Below are 17,533 nucleotides of genomic sequence, written 5' to 3' on the forward strand. Positions count from 1 at the left end.
GCATGTACAATGCCCTGGGTTCAATTTCCAATCCCAAAGAAGGAAAGAAGGAAGATCTATTTCTTAGGCAGCAAAGCCCGTGTCCTTAAATTTCCATGCAAAGGTGATGAAGGTGGTATCTTTAACCTATTCCATCTAATTTTTATTTTTATTTTGTGTGTGTGTGTGCATGTAGTGGTCATGGTACTAGGGATTGAAACCAGGGGGTTCTACTTCTGAGCTGTACCCCCAGCCCTTTTATTTTTTGTCTTGAAATAGGGTCTTGCTAAATTGTCAAGGCTGGTCTAAGAACCCGAGATCCTCCTATCTCGGCCTCCCAAGTACTGGGATTAAAGGTATGTCACCATGACCCCCGAAATTCACCTGATCTTTGATCTTATTCTCTACTTAGCTGGAGGTGACTTTGAGGATGAATCTTTCCCTATATTTGGCTTCTAACTTTCTTTCTTTTTTTTTTATGGTATTGGGGATTGAACCCAAGGGCATTCTATGTCCGAGCAACACACACACATACCCGCCCTATTTTTAATTCTTTATTTTGAAACAGGGTCTCACTGCATTGCAGAGGGCTTCACTAAGTACCTGAGACTGACTATGAACCTGTGATCTTTCTGTCTCAGCCTCCCAAGTACTGGGATTACAAGCGTGCACCACCACACCCAGCTACTTTCTCTCTTGTATAATTGGGAATAGATTTCACAGATGCTTTACTGCATGCAGTCAGGATCCCAGTGAAGAGCTGACTTCTTGAGGAGACTAGACTTGCTTACTTTTTTTTTTTTTTTTTGGTGGTACTAGGGGTGGAACCCAGAGGCTTTCTACCTCCGGGCTATACTCCCAGACCTTTTTTATATTTTATTTGGAAACAGGGTCTCACTAAGTAGCTGAGTCTGGCTTCGAATCTGTGCGACCCTCCTGTCTCAGCCTCCCAAGCGTGGGGATTACAAGTGTGCGCCACCACGCCTGGCTAGACTTGCTTACTTTTTGAACGTCAATACTTTAGATATACCACCATGAATATAATTACAAAGAGATGTCTGTGTGTCAAGCCCAGTGGCACACACGTATAGTCCCAGCTACTTGAGAGGCTGAGACAAGATTGCAAGTTTGAGGCCACTCTTGGCAATTTAGTGAGGGGTCCTGTCTCAAAATAAAAAACACAGGGGAGGGCTATGGTGTACTTACAGTAACACACACACACACACACACACACACACACACACACACAAATTCTTCGCATATTCTAATTGCATTCTGAGATATTGCCAAGGGCATTAAGGCTAAGGAGCAGTGGAAGGAGGTGCTTGGTTGTCTGGTGTTCCCCAGCCAGGAGGCTCAAGGGACACTCTTGATCCAGAGTTTGAGGCTGTCCCTGCCCTGTGGGTGGCTGAATACTGTGTCCCTGAGAAGAGCACGGAGTGGCAGGTAGATCATGGGAGAGGCATAGATGTAACCAGGGATGGCTGAGGGTGTAGCTCAGTGGTAGAGTATATGCTTAGCATGTGCACCTCCCCAGGTTCAATTCCCAGCACCGGGGGAATAGTGTGTATGTGTGTGTGTGTGCGTGTGTACAAAGATGTAGCTCACAGTTTTATTATGTATCATGTGAACGATGTATGTTATAAAAGGCCTCTTTTTATTTATTTTGAGGTGGTAGGGAGGAGCACAGAGCTTTGCCCCTACTAGGCAAATGCTTTGCCACTGAACTACACCCCGGCCGCTCACAAAAGATCTTTTAAAGAGAAGAGTTGTGGTAGCAATAAAACTACAGGACCTGTAGTAATGAAAGCTTTCAGGCCTAGCATTAGAGACACGGGGCGGTGGATCATGGAAGAACAGCAATTATCAAAGGCAAGAATTGATGGTCCTGCGGCAAACATGTCCTCATCCAGAAAAGTAATGCTTATTTGGAAAAAGAAGAGTAGCTTGAAATTTTCTCATCTTCCCCCCTTTATGACCTGGTTATGAAGACTGGAACACAGGGACCTGGGGGAAAGATGGTTGGAGCCTTACTGGAAATGATAAGCAGGTATCAGGGAGAGCTCTTTATCAGTGTCTACCAGAGGTGCTATTAGTTTCCTAAGAGCTGCAAATGGCTGGTATGTGGTTACAGTTTCTTTCTTTCTTTCTTTTTTTTTTTTTTTTTTTTTGGTGGTACTGGGGTTCCTGGAAACCCTTTTACCTCCGGGCTACACTCTCAGACATATATATATATACACATACATATATATATACATATATATATATATACATACACACATACATATACATATATATACATATATATGTGTGTGTGTATATATATATATATATATATATATATTTTTTTTTTTTTTTTTTTTTTTTTTTAATTTGGAAACAGGGTCTCTTAAGCCAGCACGGTCGGCTTCGAACCTGCGCGATCCTCCTGTCTCAGCCTCCCAAGCACGGGGATTACAAAGCGTGCGCCACCACGCCCGGCTATGTGGTTACAGTTTCTAAAACTAACTTAGATAAGAGACTTTCAAAAGGCTGTGTGTGTGTGTGTGTGTGTGTGTGTGTGTGTGTGCATGCACATACATGTGGTAGTGGGAATTGAACCCAGGGGCATTCTACCACTGAGTTATATCCCCAGCCCTTTTTATTTTTTATTTTGAGACAGTCTCTCTTCCTAGATTGCCCAGACTGGTCTCTACCTTGTGGTCCTCCTACTTTAGTCTTCCAAATACTTGAGATTATAGGTGTGTACCACCACACCCAGCTAAATTTTTTTTAAAATAGGCACACCAAATGGCATTTCAAATAAAAGTCAATATGTGAATTAAGACAGTTTTTACTTAAATATTTATACTTTTATTTTCAAAATGGACTTGAGGGCTGGAGGTGTGGCTCAGTAGTAGAACACTTTTTTAAAAATTTTTATCATGCATGAGGCCCTCCCTGGGTATGTCCTCCAGCATTGCAAAAACAAAAAAAAAAAAAACCAAAAAACAAAAACTAAAAAACCCCCCAAAACAAAAAACAAACAAAAAAAAAACCCCAAACAATAACAACAAAACCAGTTTGCTTTTTAGGGAAAGTGTTTAGAGAAGACACCAAGGACAGTACTCTCCTTCATCTTTTTTCCTCCCTTGAGAAGAGCTAATCATGCTTGTGGGTGTGTACCTGGCAGTTTCAATACCAGCTCCAAAACACCAATACCATAAGCAGGACTCATCCCTCCCCAGCCAGGAATCGAGGAATGGAATTTCTGTTAACACCTTCTCTCCTGTTCTGAGATATCTCCCAAGGTCTGCACCCTGTTTATTTTCATTTTTCAGGGTCCTTTCCTTTCTGGAAACCCAAAGGCACTTCCAGGCCTATGGCCTTGTAAGATTTGTTTAAATAAGCTTCGTCAGAAATGGACTTGGTATGGTATGTTAGCTCTTCATGCAAAAGCACTTCCTATTGGATGCAAATTGAAGAGGTGGTGGAATAACCCTGGCCTTTGTAGACTGATAGAAGGCCTGGGAATTAGAAACTGGGCTTCTGTCCAGCAACTCGAAGCCAGTAATGAAGTTAAAGCTATCAGAAAGCTGGATCCTGGCCTTGGTCGGGGAAGGGATGCACTGATACACAGAATAGCTTTGTTTCCCAGGGAGTCGTGGTCTGTCCAGGTCATTTGGGGACTTACTGTGAAGGATGCTAGTGCTGCCTTCCTAACGGAGATATGGCTTGTCCTTCCCCAGCTCGCCCCAGAGTGGCTGCTAGCGGATGGCCTTTACCGTCAACCTCTTCCATACATTCTAGGAGGAGAGAGGCTTTAAGTTTGCACGGTGTGAAACCTCTTATGGTGGAAATCATGTGTGTTTAAATCTCATGTTTGTACTTCTTAGCTCTGTGAGCTTGGACAGGTCTTTTGGCTTCCTGTTTTTGTGTGTGGTATTGAGGATTGAACCAAGGGAGTTCTACCTCTGAGCTATGCCCTAAGCCCTCTTTTTAAATTTCTAATTTTGGAATAGGGTCTTGCTAAATTGCTGAGGGTTTCGCTAAGTTGCAGAGGCTGGCCTTGAACCTGCGATTCTCCTGTCTCAGCCTCCCGAGTAGTTTTTGGCTTCTTCCAGTCTTATTCCCACATTTGTAAGAAATGATGATACTTTGTAGAATTATGATGGTTAAATAAGATTACAAATGTATTCATTTCATTAAATGTGCTGTCACCTCCAGGGTGATTCTGGGCTTCCCACTGTCTTTTTTTTTTTTTTTTTTTGGTACTGGGGATTAAACTCAGGGGCATTCTATCTCGGAGCTATACCCCAGCCCTATTATATTCTTTTCTTTTGAAACAGGATCTCATTAAGTTGAGAAGGGCCCCACAAGTTGCTAAGGCTGACTGCGAACCTGCGATCCTCCTGTCTCAGCCTCCCATGGACTGGAATTACGAGCATGCGCCACCATGCTCAGCTTCCCACTGTCCTTTTATTTTAAATTTTTAAATTTTTAATTTAATTTTAATTTAATTTTATTTATTTTATTTTTTTGTGGTACTGGGAATGGAACCCAGGGGCATTCCACATCTGAGCTACCCGCCCCCCAGCCCGATTTTATTCTTTTATTTTTCAAACAAGGTCTCACTAAATTGCAGAAGGCCTCACTAAGTTGCTGAGGCTGGCTGTGAACTTGCAATCCTCTTGTCTCAGCCTCCCAAATACTGGGATTACAAGCATGTGCCACCATGCCAGGATTTTTTTTTTTTTTCAGTACTGGGGATGGAACCCAGGGGCATTCTACTTCTAAGCTATATCCCCAGTCCTATTTTTTATTCTTATTTTGAAACAAGGTCTCACTAAGTTGCTGAGGGCCTCACTAAGTAACTGAGGCCAGGAACCTATGATTCTCCTGTCTCAGCCTCCACAGTACTAGGATTACAAGAGTGTGCCACCATGCCCGGCAGCCTTTTCTTTTTAAACACTTTCCTTTACTAGCTTTGTTTTAACCTTCACTTATGGTAGAAAAGTCAATAGAACTGGAGTCAACAGAGGGCTGGCCGTCTGTAGCTCAGTCTGGCTCCTTCTCAGTGTTCTACAGGTCTCAGCTCACTTACCCTCATTTTTTTTCCTTCCGTACTCTTTCCCCTCAAAAGGCTGTACTCGTGATATCCTGTCTCTTGGGCAATTTTTGCTGTATTTGTGCAGTGGGGGAGTTCAGAGGGTTGGGCTGGAACAGGTGAGTCTTTGACTGTGGTGAGCCCAGTAGTCCCTGTCCATCTTCCATGATAGTCTAGTCTTGCCCCAGGAGCGCCCAAGGTTAAGAGGGAGAAGGCTAGCCGGGCGTGGTGGCGCACGCTTGTAATCCCCACGCTTGGGAGGCTGAGACAGGAGGGTCGCACGGGTTCGAAGCCAGCCTCAGCTACTTAGTGAGGCTCTCAGCAACTTAGTGAGACCCTGTTTCCAAATAAAGTATAAAATAGGTCTGGGAGTATAGCCCGGAGGTAGAAAGCCTCTGGGTCCCATCCCCAGTACCACCAAAAAAAAAAAAAAAAAAAAGAGGGAGAAGGCTCATTCTGTTCCATAGATCAGATCGTTTCTGTTCTTATGGTTATCACTGTGCCTCTGGGTTCCAGGAAAGAATGGGCACTTCCACATTATAAATTGTGTGTATGTGTGTGTGACAAGGGCCAAGACTGGGATGTGGGACTGAGGCGATTCACTTTGGATTAGTCTTTCTTTTTTTCCTTTTTCTTTTCTTTTTGCAGTACTGGGGATTGAACCCAGGGGCATTCTACCTCTAAACTACATTCAGACCTACGTTTTATTCTTTATTTGGAAAGAGAGTCACACGAAGTTGTAGAGGGCCTCATTAAATATCTGAAGCTGGCTGCAAACCTGTGATCCTCAGTCTCCCGTGTACTGGCATTACAGACATGTGCCTCCATGCCTGGCTTTTATTTTTTACTTTGAAACAGGGTCTTAGTTGCTGAGGGTTCATGAGGTTGCTGAGGCTAGCTGTGAACATGCGATCCTCCCGGCTTGATCTCCCATGTACTGGGATTGCAGGTGTGAGTCACTGCCACACCTGGCTTGAATGTTGGTGGACTAGAGGGCCTCCTCTCCAGAACCTGAAATGGAAGGAGCTTTCCCCACAGAATATTGAGAGAAAAGGCTAGAATGCCCTGGCTAAAGTCCAATACGACCACATTGTCTCAGCTGCATTGGGAAAGACTTGGGGTTGGTAAAGGCCGGCTTTCGCCTGGCTCTGGGATTGGGGGGATCCCCACAGGAGACGAGTTGGCCTGTAGGCTCTATTACCACCACAACCAGACTTATCAACTGCCTCCCTAGTTTTGGAAAATTTAATCAAAGAAGGGCATAGCTGGGCGTGGTGGTGCACGCTTGTAATCCTAGCATTCGGGAGACTGAGACTGAAGGATCACGGTTCGTGGACAGCCTCAGCTACCTAGCGAGGCCCTTTGCAACTCATTGAGACCCTGTTTCAAAATAAAGAATAAAAACTAGGGCAGGGGGTGTAGCTCGGAGGTTGAATGCCCCTGGGTACCATCCCCAGACCCGCAAAACAAAACAAGGAGGAGGAGGAGGAGGAAGAGGAGAGAAGAAGGAGGAGGAGGAGGAGGAGGAGGAGGAGGAGGAGGGCATAAAGCCAGGCCAAGTTGAAGCTCTTGGGCTCTTCCTATGGCTGTGCAGGCACAAAAGAACAGAATGGATTTGCTGGGGGTAATGGCCCTGACATTTATTCTCAGGTGGTGAAAGTGGGGTGAGGTGGTGGTGCAGATACACAAGCTCTTGTCTATGGCGTCTTACTGATGACAGCATCATTGCTCCTTGTGGGCATAAGTGGAGAATTTGAGTCTCCTCCTCACCAGCCCCCTCCCAGGAAACCGACAGCTCCCAGGAAACACTCTCCAGTGACAGCGACCAGAGAAGCTCTCACACTCCTTATATTAACTCGGATTGTGCTGTAGGGAGGAGGGGTACACAAAGCGGGAGGGGAGGGAGGCTCTGCATCATCTGGCTGGTGAGGGGAGAGCTGGGCCAGGTGTCCCCTGGGCATCGCACTCTCCCTTCCCCCAGGACACCAGCCTGTGATTGGGCCAATCCCACCTCCAAGTTCAGCGGCATCAAGTCCAAGGACAGAATCGCAAGAGTATGGACACAAAACACCAAACGAATTGGGGACGGGCTCCCAGGCAGTGTGCTCCTTTGGCCAGGGCCGTTTCTGGCTTCTCAGATCCCAGAGTATGGGCTGTGAGTCATGTGGGGAGCTAGGGTCTCTGGAGCAGCTCAGTGCTGAGAAGAGCTCCCCCCCCCCCCGATCCCCAGGGCTATCTGGGAGCATGGGCACAGGGAGGGCTTGCGGGTGACAAGTGGGGAAAGCCCAGGGGGAGACCGGAGAGTGGACGGCAGTTTCATAAAAGCAAATTGATAGCTGCCACTAACGCCTGTGGGAGGAGCAGGTGGTAGAGGGGCCTCAATGAAAGGGCTGAGAGAGGGCAGCTAGCACCGAGCATCCTCTGTCCATTTCTCCCACCTCTCGCACGCTGCAGCGGGGGGCACGGATTTGTGCTTGATCAGAGCTTCGAAGGAAGGTGATGGCAGAGGCCCTCAGAGGCCATCTTGGAGGGGTCCAGTTCTAGGGTCCTCTGCAAAGCAGCCTGAGTCCCTGGAGAACCAGAATGCGCCCTGCCCTCCTCCCTGGCCCATCATCGCCCACAGTATGTGATGCTCAGACGTGCGTCTGCATCCGCCGCTGCAGTGGGCGGCTGGGGTCGGAGTTCTGGGAAGAGGACTGGGAGTGGTGGGAAGAGGAGGCTGAGGCCTTGCTGGCCTTATCGAACTGCACGTAGCCATCCTGCTTGCCGCTGCTGCTCACGCTGCTGTCGCACTGTGTGTCCAGGAAGGAGCTGCTGTCGCTGAGGGAGCCCCTCTGGAACTCCCGCTCACAAAGCTCAATGGATGAGCTGCCCATGCCCAACACGAACCGCTGCCCGTAGTCGTAGAGGCGGCTCTGACCGCTCAGGGTGCTGTAGATGTTGGTGAAGGACATGCCCGTGGGCACGCGCTGCTTGCCTGCAGGACGCAGGTCTGGCTGGCAGCTGGACAGGGAAATGGTTGGGGTTGAGTGGTGCTCCTTGAAGGTGTTGACGCTGTAGTAGCCATTGGTGGGGTCCTGGGTGGGCAAGAGGAAGAGGCACATCAAGGGGCAAACTTCACTGGACATGGTGGCAGGGGGTCTAGGCAAAGCCAATCCTATTTTGCATAGGGAGGAGTGAGGAGGAGGAGGGAGACAATCAGGGAGGAATGGAGGGGGGGCTGGACAGGCTGGCACAGCAGGGCCACCAGGAGGACGTAGTGATGGGTATCTAAGTGGTGGGTGGGGGGGATGGGTAGTGGAGGCCAGGCAAAGTTTTTGAAAAGCAGACTCTGTGTGTGTGTGTGTGTGTATTTGGCCAGCACATGGATACTGAATTTTATGTGTTACTAGGGATTGAGCCCAAGAGCATTCTACTTCTGAGCTACACTCCTAACCCTATTTTATTATTTTATTGTGAAGCAGGGTCTTGCTAATTTGCAAGGGCCTCACTAAGTTGCTGAGGCTAGCTTCAAACCTTCCATCCTCCCGTCTCAGCCTCTCAAGTGCTGGGATTATGAGTGTGCTGCCACCAGGCCTGGCTGAACTTCAAAGATCTATTTGTGAGGAGGTGGTAGGAGAGGTAGGTGCAGAGCTCAGCCGTGTCAGCAGGGGAGCGCCCCACCTTAGGGAATGGCTATGCACCTGTCCCAGGCTGGCTTTGGGCCTTCTTTTCTCCTGCCTGCCATCATTCTTTGTACAGATTGGGGCTGGGATCATCAGGGATGAGGACCAGATTCCGCAGTTGCCTCTAAGAACCTGTGGTTACTCTTACCTTTAGGTTCTGAAACTCCTTTTCCTCTTCTTTGAGGACCTCCAGCTGCTTCAGTACTGAGTCTTGTTGGAATTCACCCCGGTCCATCTACAACCCAAAAATAGCTGCTCAATGCATAGAAGGTCAGCTTAGCTCTACCTCCTCCCAGGAACAGATGGAAATGAACTCAAATGATTGCCATGGAGGCCCCCACTTCCCCACCCCTCATTGCTGGAGCACAGGAGGCAGGTGAAGGAGTTGGGATGAGATTCTGGATATCACCAGTGTCCCTGGGACCCAATTCTAAGACAGAGAGTCAGGAGACGTGGGTGGGGATGAAGCCTGGGGCAGGTCTCCAAGGACACCTTCTCTGTGGTTGGCTTTGGGCGTCACCTCACATGGTTGATTCAATTCAATCCATTTATTGAAAACATCTGGTCAGACCCAAGGATACAGAGATAAGATGTCTTAAGATGTGTCTCTGCTCAGCAGGGAGATGGACCCAGATATAAGTAACTACAGAACATCAACCACTGGCCATAGCCTGGCTCTTTAGGGCAGATTACTGACCAGGGCCAGGGATTGATGAAGGCCGTAAGGAATCACATAGGATAACAGGCGAGCTGCTGGTGATGTGGGTGTTAGGGTGTAGGTCTGAAATGGCCTTCAAAGGCCAGGTGCTGAAGGCTTGGTCCTCAGCCTGCAGTTCTACTGGGTGGTGGAACCTTTAGGAGGTGGGAAAAAATTTAGCTTATTGGGGTGTATCCTTGGGGGCGATTTTGAGACCTTGGTCTCTCTCTTCTTTCTCCTTCTCCTTCTTCTTTTCTTTTCTCTTTTCTTTCCTTTTCTTTTCTCTTTTCTTCCTCCTCCTCCTCCTCCTCCTCCTTCTCCTTCTCCTTCTTCTTCTTTTGTGTGCTAGGCCTGGAACTCAGGGCCTTGCTCATAGTAGGCAAGCATTCCGTCTCTGGGATACATCCCCAGCTCCTTTTAAAATTTTACTTTGAGGAGCCAAGCATGGTGGTGTACACTTATAATTCTAATAGTTGGGAAACTGAGACAGGAGGATTGAAGGTTTGAGGGCAGCCTTAGCAATTAGTGAGACTCATTAGCCTATAGTGAGACTGTGTTTCAAATATATATATATATATATATTCTGGGCATGGTGGCACATGCTTATAATCTCAGTGCTTGGGAGGCTGAGACAGGAGGATCACACAGGTTCGAAGCCAGCCTCAGCTATTTAGTGAGGCTCTCAGCAACTTAGTGAGACCCTGTTTCCAAATAAAAGTATAAAAATAGGTCTGAGAGTATAGCCCAGAGGTAGAAAAGCCCCTAGGTTCTACCCCCCAGTACCACACACACAAAAAACAAAACACAAATATATATATATATATATATATATATATATATATATATATATAGAGAGAGAGAGAGAGAGAGAGAGAGAGAGAGAGAGGGAACTGGGCATCATGGTGCATGCTTGTAATCCCAGCATTTGGGAAGCTGAGACAGGATTGTGGTTCGATGTCAGCCTCAACTACTTAGGCCCTCCACGATTTAGTGAGACCCTGTTTCAAAATAAATAATAAGAAGATAGAGCTGGGGATATAGCCTGGAGGTAGACTGCCCCTGAGTTCAATCCCCAGTTTAAATATATATATATATATATATATATATATATATATATATATATATAGCCTGGGGGTATAGTATGTAGTGTGGAGGTAGAATGCTTCTGAGTTCAATCCCCAGTACCACAAACACATACCAAAAAAATTTTTTTTACTTTGAAAATGGTTTTTTTTTTTTTTTTTTTTTTTTTTTACTTTCCCCAAAACCAAACCAAAACAAAAGCCAGGTGTGGTAGGACATGTTTGTAATTCTAGTAACTTCATAAAATTCTCAGCAACGTGCTAAGATCCTGTTTTCAAATTAAAAAAAAAAAAAAGAAAATGGCTGGGTATATATCTCTGAGGTAGAATGCCCCAGGTTCAGCCCCCAGCATCCAAAATAAATAAATAAATAGCTGAGCGTGGTGGCACACACTTGTAATTAGAATTACAATTTAGAATTAAATTGTAAATACAAATTAATTGTAAATACAAATTAGAATTTCTCAGCCTACCAAATGCTAGAGCATTTGGTAGGCTGAGAAAGGAGGATCGGGGTTTATGTACAGCTTCAGCTACTTAGTGAGGCCCTTTGCAACTCAGTGAGACCCTGTTTCAAAATAAAGAATAAAAAATAGGGCTGGGGGTAGCTCAGAGATAGAATGTTCCTTGGTTTAATCCCCAGTATCACACACAAAAATTTTTTTCTCACTAATTTGCAGAGGCCTTACAAAGTAGCTGAGGCTGGGGGTTCTGGGCGGGGGTCGCGCGCAGCGCACACCAGCCGGGGCCCGGGTCGCGGGACCCTTGGCCCCGGGCCGAACTGTGCGTAGCACGCCAGACCCCTGGAGAAACCGGGCCCAGTAAGACGCTGGGTTCTGGGCGGGGGTCGCGCGCAGGGCACACCAGATGGGGCCCGGGTCGCGGGACTCTGGGCCCCAGGCCGAACTGCGAGTAGCACGCCAGACCCCTGGAGAAACCGGGCCCAGTAAGACGCTGGGTTCTGGGTGGGGGTCGCGCGCAGGGCACACCAGATGGGGCCCGGGTCGCGGGACTCTGGGCCCCAGGCCGAACTGCGAGTAGCACGCCAGACCCCTGGAGAAACCGGGCCCAGAACAGAAAAAGATAAAGAAAAATATCGGAGAGGAGGTAAGAAAGCCGTTATGGATGCCAGGACACTGGAGATGCAGACAAAACTTATCTAAATGCACTGGAACTTATGGAAAAATTCGCCGTGAAAGAGGACTGCTATCTCTCTATGTTGTTAAGAATCTCAGACATCACCTGTAAGGGGAGAGTTTAGCGGAGGCCAAGGAGAAATGCGGTGTTGAAAGAGTTCGCGTTGGTGGTAGAGACTTGTATTCAGGAGAAGCAGAAATCGGATCCTACCAACTTTATTTTTTTGGAGAAATTACACCAAATGTCGAATGCTACCATCACGCATGCTTAGGAACACTGGACAACATTCAGAGTGGAAAAAGAGCCTGGGAAGGATTTGAAACGGTGGAGGCAGTGGCAATGCCAGTGGCCAATACTCAGGGGAGGCAGAGATCTGATACATTACACCTGGAACCTTTGAAATAACAACCACAGAGACAGTGATCGGAACCTGCTGAGGGGTTAGGCGGACGCCAGGGCCAGTGGCCGACATCAGAGCTTGCTGTGAGGCAAGGCCACTACTGAGGCCTCCGTGGCCGGGATTGGAACCTGCCGAGGGGTTAGACCGATGCTGGGGCCAGTGAGGCCGGCATTGGAGCCTGCCATGAGGCAAGGCTTGTTCTGGGGCCTCCGAGGTCGGGTCCGGAACCTGCTGAGGGGTTAGGCCGGTGCTGGGGCCAGCGAGGCTGGCATCGGAGCCTGCCGTGAGGCTAGGCCAGTTCTGGGGCCTCCGAGGCCGGGATTGGAATCCTGCCAAGGGGTTAGACCGGTGCAGGGGCCAATGGCCAGCATTGGAGCCTGGCGTGAGGCAAGTTCACTCCTGCGGCCTCCAAGGCCGGGACCAAAGCCAGCTTAGGGGTTAGACTGGTGGAGGGGCCAGCGAGACCAGAACTGGGGCCTCCCATGAGGCAAGGCCGCTGCTTGAGCCAGCGAGGTCTGGATCAGTCCACTGAGTAGCCAGGCCACTACTGGGACCATCAAGAGTGGGATCGGTACTTGCAACGCAGCATGCAGAGAAATATCGCAGAAAATATAAATCAGACACTTCTCTTAATCAGCAATAACTAGGAGGAAAAGGGCAACAGGAAGAGGTTGAGCTATAGAAAGGGCCCTATAGTGAAGCAACTAATGTGACCAATCAGAGGGTATGTAATACTGGAGGACGGAGCCTCTTTAAAACGCAGGAGGTACATAAACAAATCTATCAAAGTAAATCACCAAAGAAGCGTGGGATGGAGGGAGGGGGAGGGAATGGGATGGGGGCTGGAGGAGGGCTAATTGGATACTGTGTGCTTGTATATCCTCTCAAGTCTTGTACTCCAGTGTGATTGATATATGACTACAATGCACCAATTTAAAAAATAAATTAATAAAAAAAAAGTAGCTGAGGCTGGCTGTGAACCTGCAATCCTCCTGTATCAGCCTCCCAAGTACTAAGATAATAAGCGTGCACCACGATGCCCAGCTTAAATAAAATTTTACTTTGAAAATAAATAAATAAAATTTTACTTTGAAATAGGGCCTAAGTTGCCTAGGCTGGCCCCAAACTTGCCACCCTCCTGCCTCGGCCTCCTGAGTAGCTAGGGTAATAGGCTTGCTCAACCATGCCTGGCCCTTCTCTGCATTTTGCATCTTGGTTGCCAGGTGATGAGTAGCTCAGCACAACCTCTCCACAGGCCCCAAAGCCACAGGGCCAAGTGACCGTGACTGAAGCCTCAGATACTGTAAGCTAAAGTAAACCATTCTTCCTTTTAAGTCACTTTGCTCGGGTGTTTTGTCATAGTAACGGAAAGCTGGCTAACACGCGGAGCTGCGTCTGCCAATCACAGCAGTGACTCAGGGGCACTAGGAAGTCATCTTCCTTCACAGATGTCAAACAACCTGATGGGAAAAATTGCTCCTTGCTCTCTTTGTGTCCCTCCCTACCTTGTACAGGGCCCTGCGTCTGGCAATCACTGACCAGAATGCTTTTGGAGTGGAATGTATTCCATCTTGGATTCATCAGGCCATAGCACAGTGTCCGGTAGACAAATGGCGGTGCTGTTCCAAATGTTCTGTTTGTGTTGGATGAATGAACAGATGAGTGAAGTGGTTTAGCTCTAAATCGCTGGGAATGATAATAAGATGTAAGGTGATGAGCAGCACATGCTCAGCACTTGGCACACAGTGGGTGTGGGGATGATCCTGAGTAACCACGCGAGGCTCCCTCCCCATGGCGATAAGATGCCTCCTGTGTCCCGCTCTTGCCAACTGTGCAGTCTAGGCCAGGCGCCGCCTCACTCTCTCAGCAGGATGTTGCTTCTTTGTCGCAACCCATCTTCCTCCTCTCTCTTTGGAACCCTGTCTCTTCTTCACTGATACTACTCTTTAAAAAAAAAATTTTTTTTTTTGCATTAGAGCTTAAACCCAGGGACATTCTACCTTTGAGCTATACTCTCAGCAGCTTCTTCTTCTTCTTCTTCTTCTTCTTCTTCTTCTTCTTCTTCTTCTTCTTCTTCTTCTTCTTCTCCTCCTCCTCCTCCTCCTCCTCCTCCTCTTCCTCCTCCTCCTTCTCCTACTCCTTCTTCTTCTTTTATTTTTTTGTGGCATTGGGGATGGAACCCACGGGCCTTCTACATCCAGGCTAAACATCCAGAACTACTTTATAATTTATTTGAAAACAGGGTCACACTAAGTGGTTGAGAGTTTCACTAAGCTGCTGAGGCTGGCTTTGAACTTGTGATCCTCCCGTCTCAGCCTCCCAAGTACTGGGATTAAAAACATGCGCCACCACGTCTGGCTACCCTTTTTCATTTATTTTGAAATAGGGTCTTGCTAAGTGGTTGAGGGTCTTGCTAAGTGGAGGCTGGCTTGACCCTGTGATCCTCCGGTGTCGGCCTCCTGAGCACTGGGATTATAGGTGTGTGCCACTGCACCCAGATTACTACTACTACTACTTTTTTTTCATTTTCCAGCAAATGTTCTGGCTCTGCCTGGATAGGAGATCTTCTTTCCCATGAGATTTAACTTCTGAGCCTGCTTGCCTTTGATGATTGGCTTGTTTCTGATGTCAGGGAGTGAAAGAATAAAGACACAAAGACCTCCAAGGGGAGGCTAGCCGCAGAGCCCTCCCTCAAGTCCTTGCTGCCAAATCATCCCCTGTTTTTAACCCAAAGACTCAGCGAACCTTGCTCTTTCTTAGGGTGTGGAATTGTCTGGGACAAAAAGAATATCCCAGTGGAAGCAAATTCAAGGGTCCATTGGGAACGAAAGATATACCCGATGAAGCTTAATTACAGAGGGTGTGTGCATTCCTTCTCCAGTCTGGGCTGTGGTTTCCCTCCCTTGTAAAATTAAACACTACTATGTCAGGCACTGTGTTGGGCCCCTGGGGAGATAGTCAAGGTTAGACTCAGGAACAGGACCTTTGCCCTCAAGGAGCTGGAAGATAACTGGGGAAGCTGACATGTAATTAGAGCATATGCTCTGAAAGAAGCACGTGCCAAGTATTTTGGGAGAGTGGAAAGAGTGTAGCCCGCCAGGAAGGAGTCAGGGGACCAGAAAGCCCAGAAATGACAGAGCTGGTGACATTCAAGCTGATTCTTTTTTTTGTTTGTTTGTTTTTTTGCGGGTCTGGGGATGGAACCCAGGGGCATTCGACCTCCAAGCTACACCCCCTGCCCTATTTTTTCTTCTTTATTTTGAAACCAGGTCTCACTGAGTTGCAGAGGGCCTCACTAAGTAGCCTTCCGAATGCTGGGATTACAAGCGTGTGCCACCACGCCCGGCTCGAGCTGATTCTTGTAAGAGAATGTGAGATTCAGGGGGCAAAACCCACGGGCAAAAGGAATAGTCTGTGCACAGGGCAGCCTTCAAGGTACGAAAGACTCCAAGGCCAGGAGTCAAAAGCTTTTTAGTGTGTCTGGAGAGCCAGACGCTGGCAGGAAGAGGAGCCAAAAAGATTAATAAGCTGCCTTTCCGTGAAAGCCAGAGGACGTGGTGGGCGGCTGCAGGTTGTCCAGTAGATATGGAGACACTGAGGAATTTACATAGGGAAGTCACAGGACCACATGCACTCTGTGTGTGTGTGTATGTGTGTGTGTGTGTGTGTGTGTGTGTGTGTGTGTGTGTGACTGAACCCTGAGGCGTTCCATCTCAAAGCTATACTCCCAGTCCTAATTTATTTTTATTTTTGAAACAAAGTCTCACTGAGTTGTGGAGGGCCTCAAGAAATTCCTGAGGCTGGCCTCTAACCGGCAATCCTCCTGTCTATGCTGGGATTACAAGCATGTACCACCGTGCCAGGTTCAAATTTGCATTTTAGAAGGACCCCTTTCTCAGGGCTCTGGAGGCTGGGGTTGAAGCTGTAAGACCAATTAGGAGGCTCGAGATAGGGAAGTGACAGTGGAGGAGAGATGGGGCCACACATCTGTGGTATATTTTTTTTAGGTGGAATTGACAAATTCAGAAAATCAACTGCATAGAGGAAGAGTAGCAGAGGGAGAAGTGTGAGCCTCTGCCAGGATGAACGGAGCGGCCGTTGCTCACCATCTAGTGGGTGCTTTTAGAGTAACACACACAGCTAACATTTATTGAGGCTAAGAATCAGCCCTGCATAACTTTGGATTCTGCATCTGTGAATTTAACCAACCAAGGATTGAAGATACTTGAGGGGAAAAATGCACCTGTACTGAATATGTACAGACCCCTTTTCTTGTCTTTATTCCCTAAACAAGTGTTACAATGTTGAAATAGATTTTATATGTAATCTAGAGGTGAGTGTGCGTGTGTATGCTTTTGTGTGTGTGTGTGTGTGTGTGTGTGTGTATTTGCACGTGCATGCACACGTGCTGGGTACTGAACCCAAGAACATGCTACCTCTGAGCTACACTTAGCCCTATTTTATTTTTTAATTTTGAAATAAGGTCTTACTAAATTGCAAAGAGAGTGCCTCACTAAGTTGCTGAAAGCTGGCTGTGAACTAGTGATCCCCCTTTCTCAGCCTCCCAAATGCTGGGATTACAAGAGTGTGCCACCATATCCTGTTGGAGAGATGATTTATTTATTTATATATTTTTTGGTGGTACTGGGGTTCCTGGAAGCCCTTCTACCTCCGGGTTACACTCTCAGACCTATTTATGCTTTTTTATTTTTGGAAACGGGGTCTCTTAAGCCAGCGTGGCTGGTTTCGAACCTGCGCGATCCTCCCGTCTCTGCCTCCCAAGAGCGGGGATTATAAGCGTGCGCCACCACGCCCGGCTGGAGAGATGATTTAAAGTATGTGGGACCGGCTAGGAATATAGCTCAGTGGTAGAGCGTGCGCCAGAGAGCCCAGAGGATTAAGTTGGGCGTGGACTCTGATGTTCTGCCTCACTACAGGCCAAGAAGTAATGGAGCCTGTCGACCATGGAGAGAAACCTCTGAAACCGTGATAAGGTAAATCTTCCCTCCCTTTAAAAATTAATTAAATTGAGCCGGGCGTGGTGGCGCACGCTTGTAATCCCCGCGCTTGGGAGGCTGAGACAGGAGGATCGCGCAGGTTCATGGCCAGCCTCAGCAACTTAGTGAGCTCCTGCTTCAAAATAAAGAAAAAAAGTAGGGCTTGGGGTATAGCTTGGAGGTAGAATGCCCCTGGGTTCAATCTTCAGCGTACACACACACACACACACACACACACACACACACACACACACATTAACTATAGTACTGGTGTTCAAACCCAGGGCCATTCTGACTCTGAACCACACTCTCAGCCCTATTTTCTTTTGAAACAGAGTCTTGCTAAGTAACCACCTGCTGGTCTTGAACCTGCAATCCTCCTGTCTCAGCCTCCCAAGTACTGGGATTACAGGGATGTACCACCACACCTGGCTACATCTTTCCTCTTTTATGTTGTCTTTCTCAAGTATTTTGTCATAGCAATGAAAAG

The 17,533-nt window shown here is 47.6% G+C and overlaps 1 protein-coding gene across 3 annotated transcripts in view; it reads right to left on the minus strand.

The window, feature by feature from the left end:
• Positions 1–7,698: 7,698 nt before the first annotated feature.
• KIRREL3 (kirre like nephrin family adhesion molecule 3) overlaps positions 7,699–17,533 on the minus strand; it is a gene marked incomplete at both ends in the record, with an annotated part of 594,525 nt that continues 584,690 nt past the window's right edge. For all 3 annotated transcript variants that reach the window (XM_080714131.1, XM_080714132.1, XM_080714130.1), the window contains 2 exons: positions 7,699–8,142; positions 8,879–8,965. In XM_080714131.1, coding sequence (XP_080570257.1) covers positions 7,699–8,142; positions 8,879–8,965 — 531 coding nt within the window. The remainder of the gene's footprint in view (positions 8,143–8,878; positions 8,966–17,533) is intronic.

This window comes from Muscardinus avellanarius, assembly GCF_963383645.1.
Source record: "Muscardinus avellanarius genome assembly, chromosome: 1".
Classification (NCBI taxonomy): domain Eukaryota; kingdom Metazoa; phylum Chordata; class Mammalia; order Rodentia; family Gliridae; genus Muscardinus; species Muscardinus avellanarius.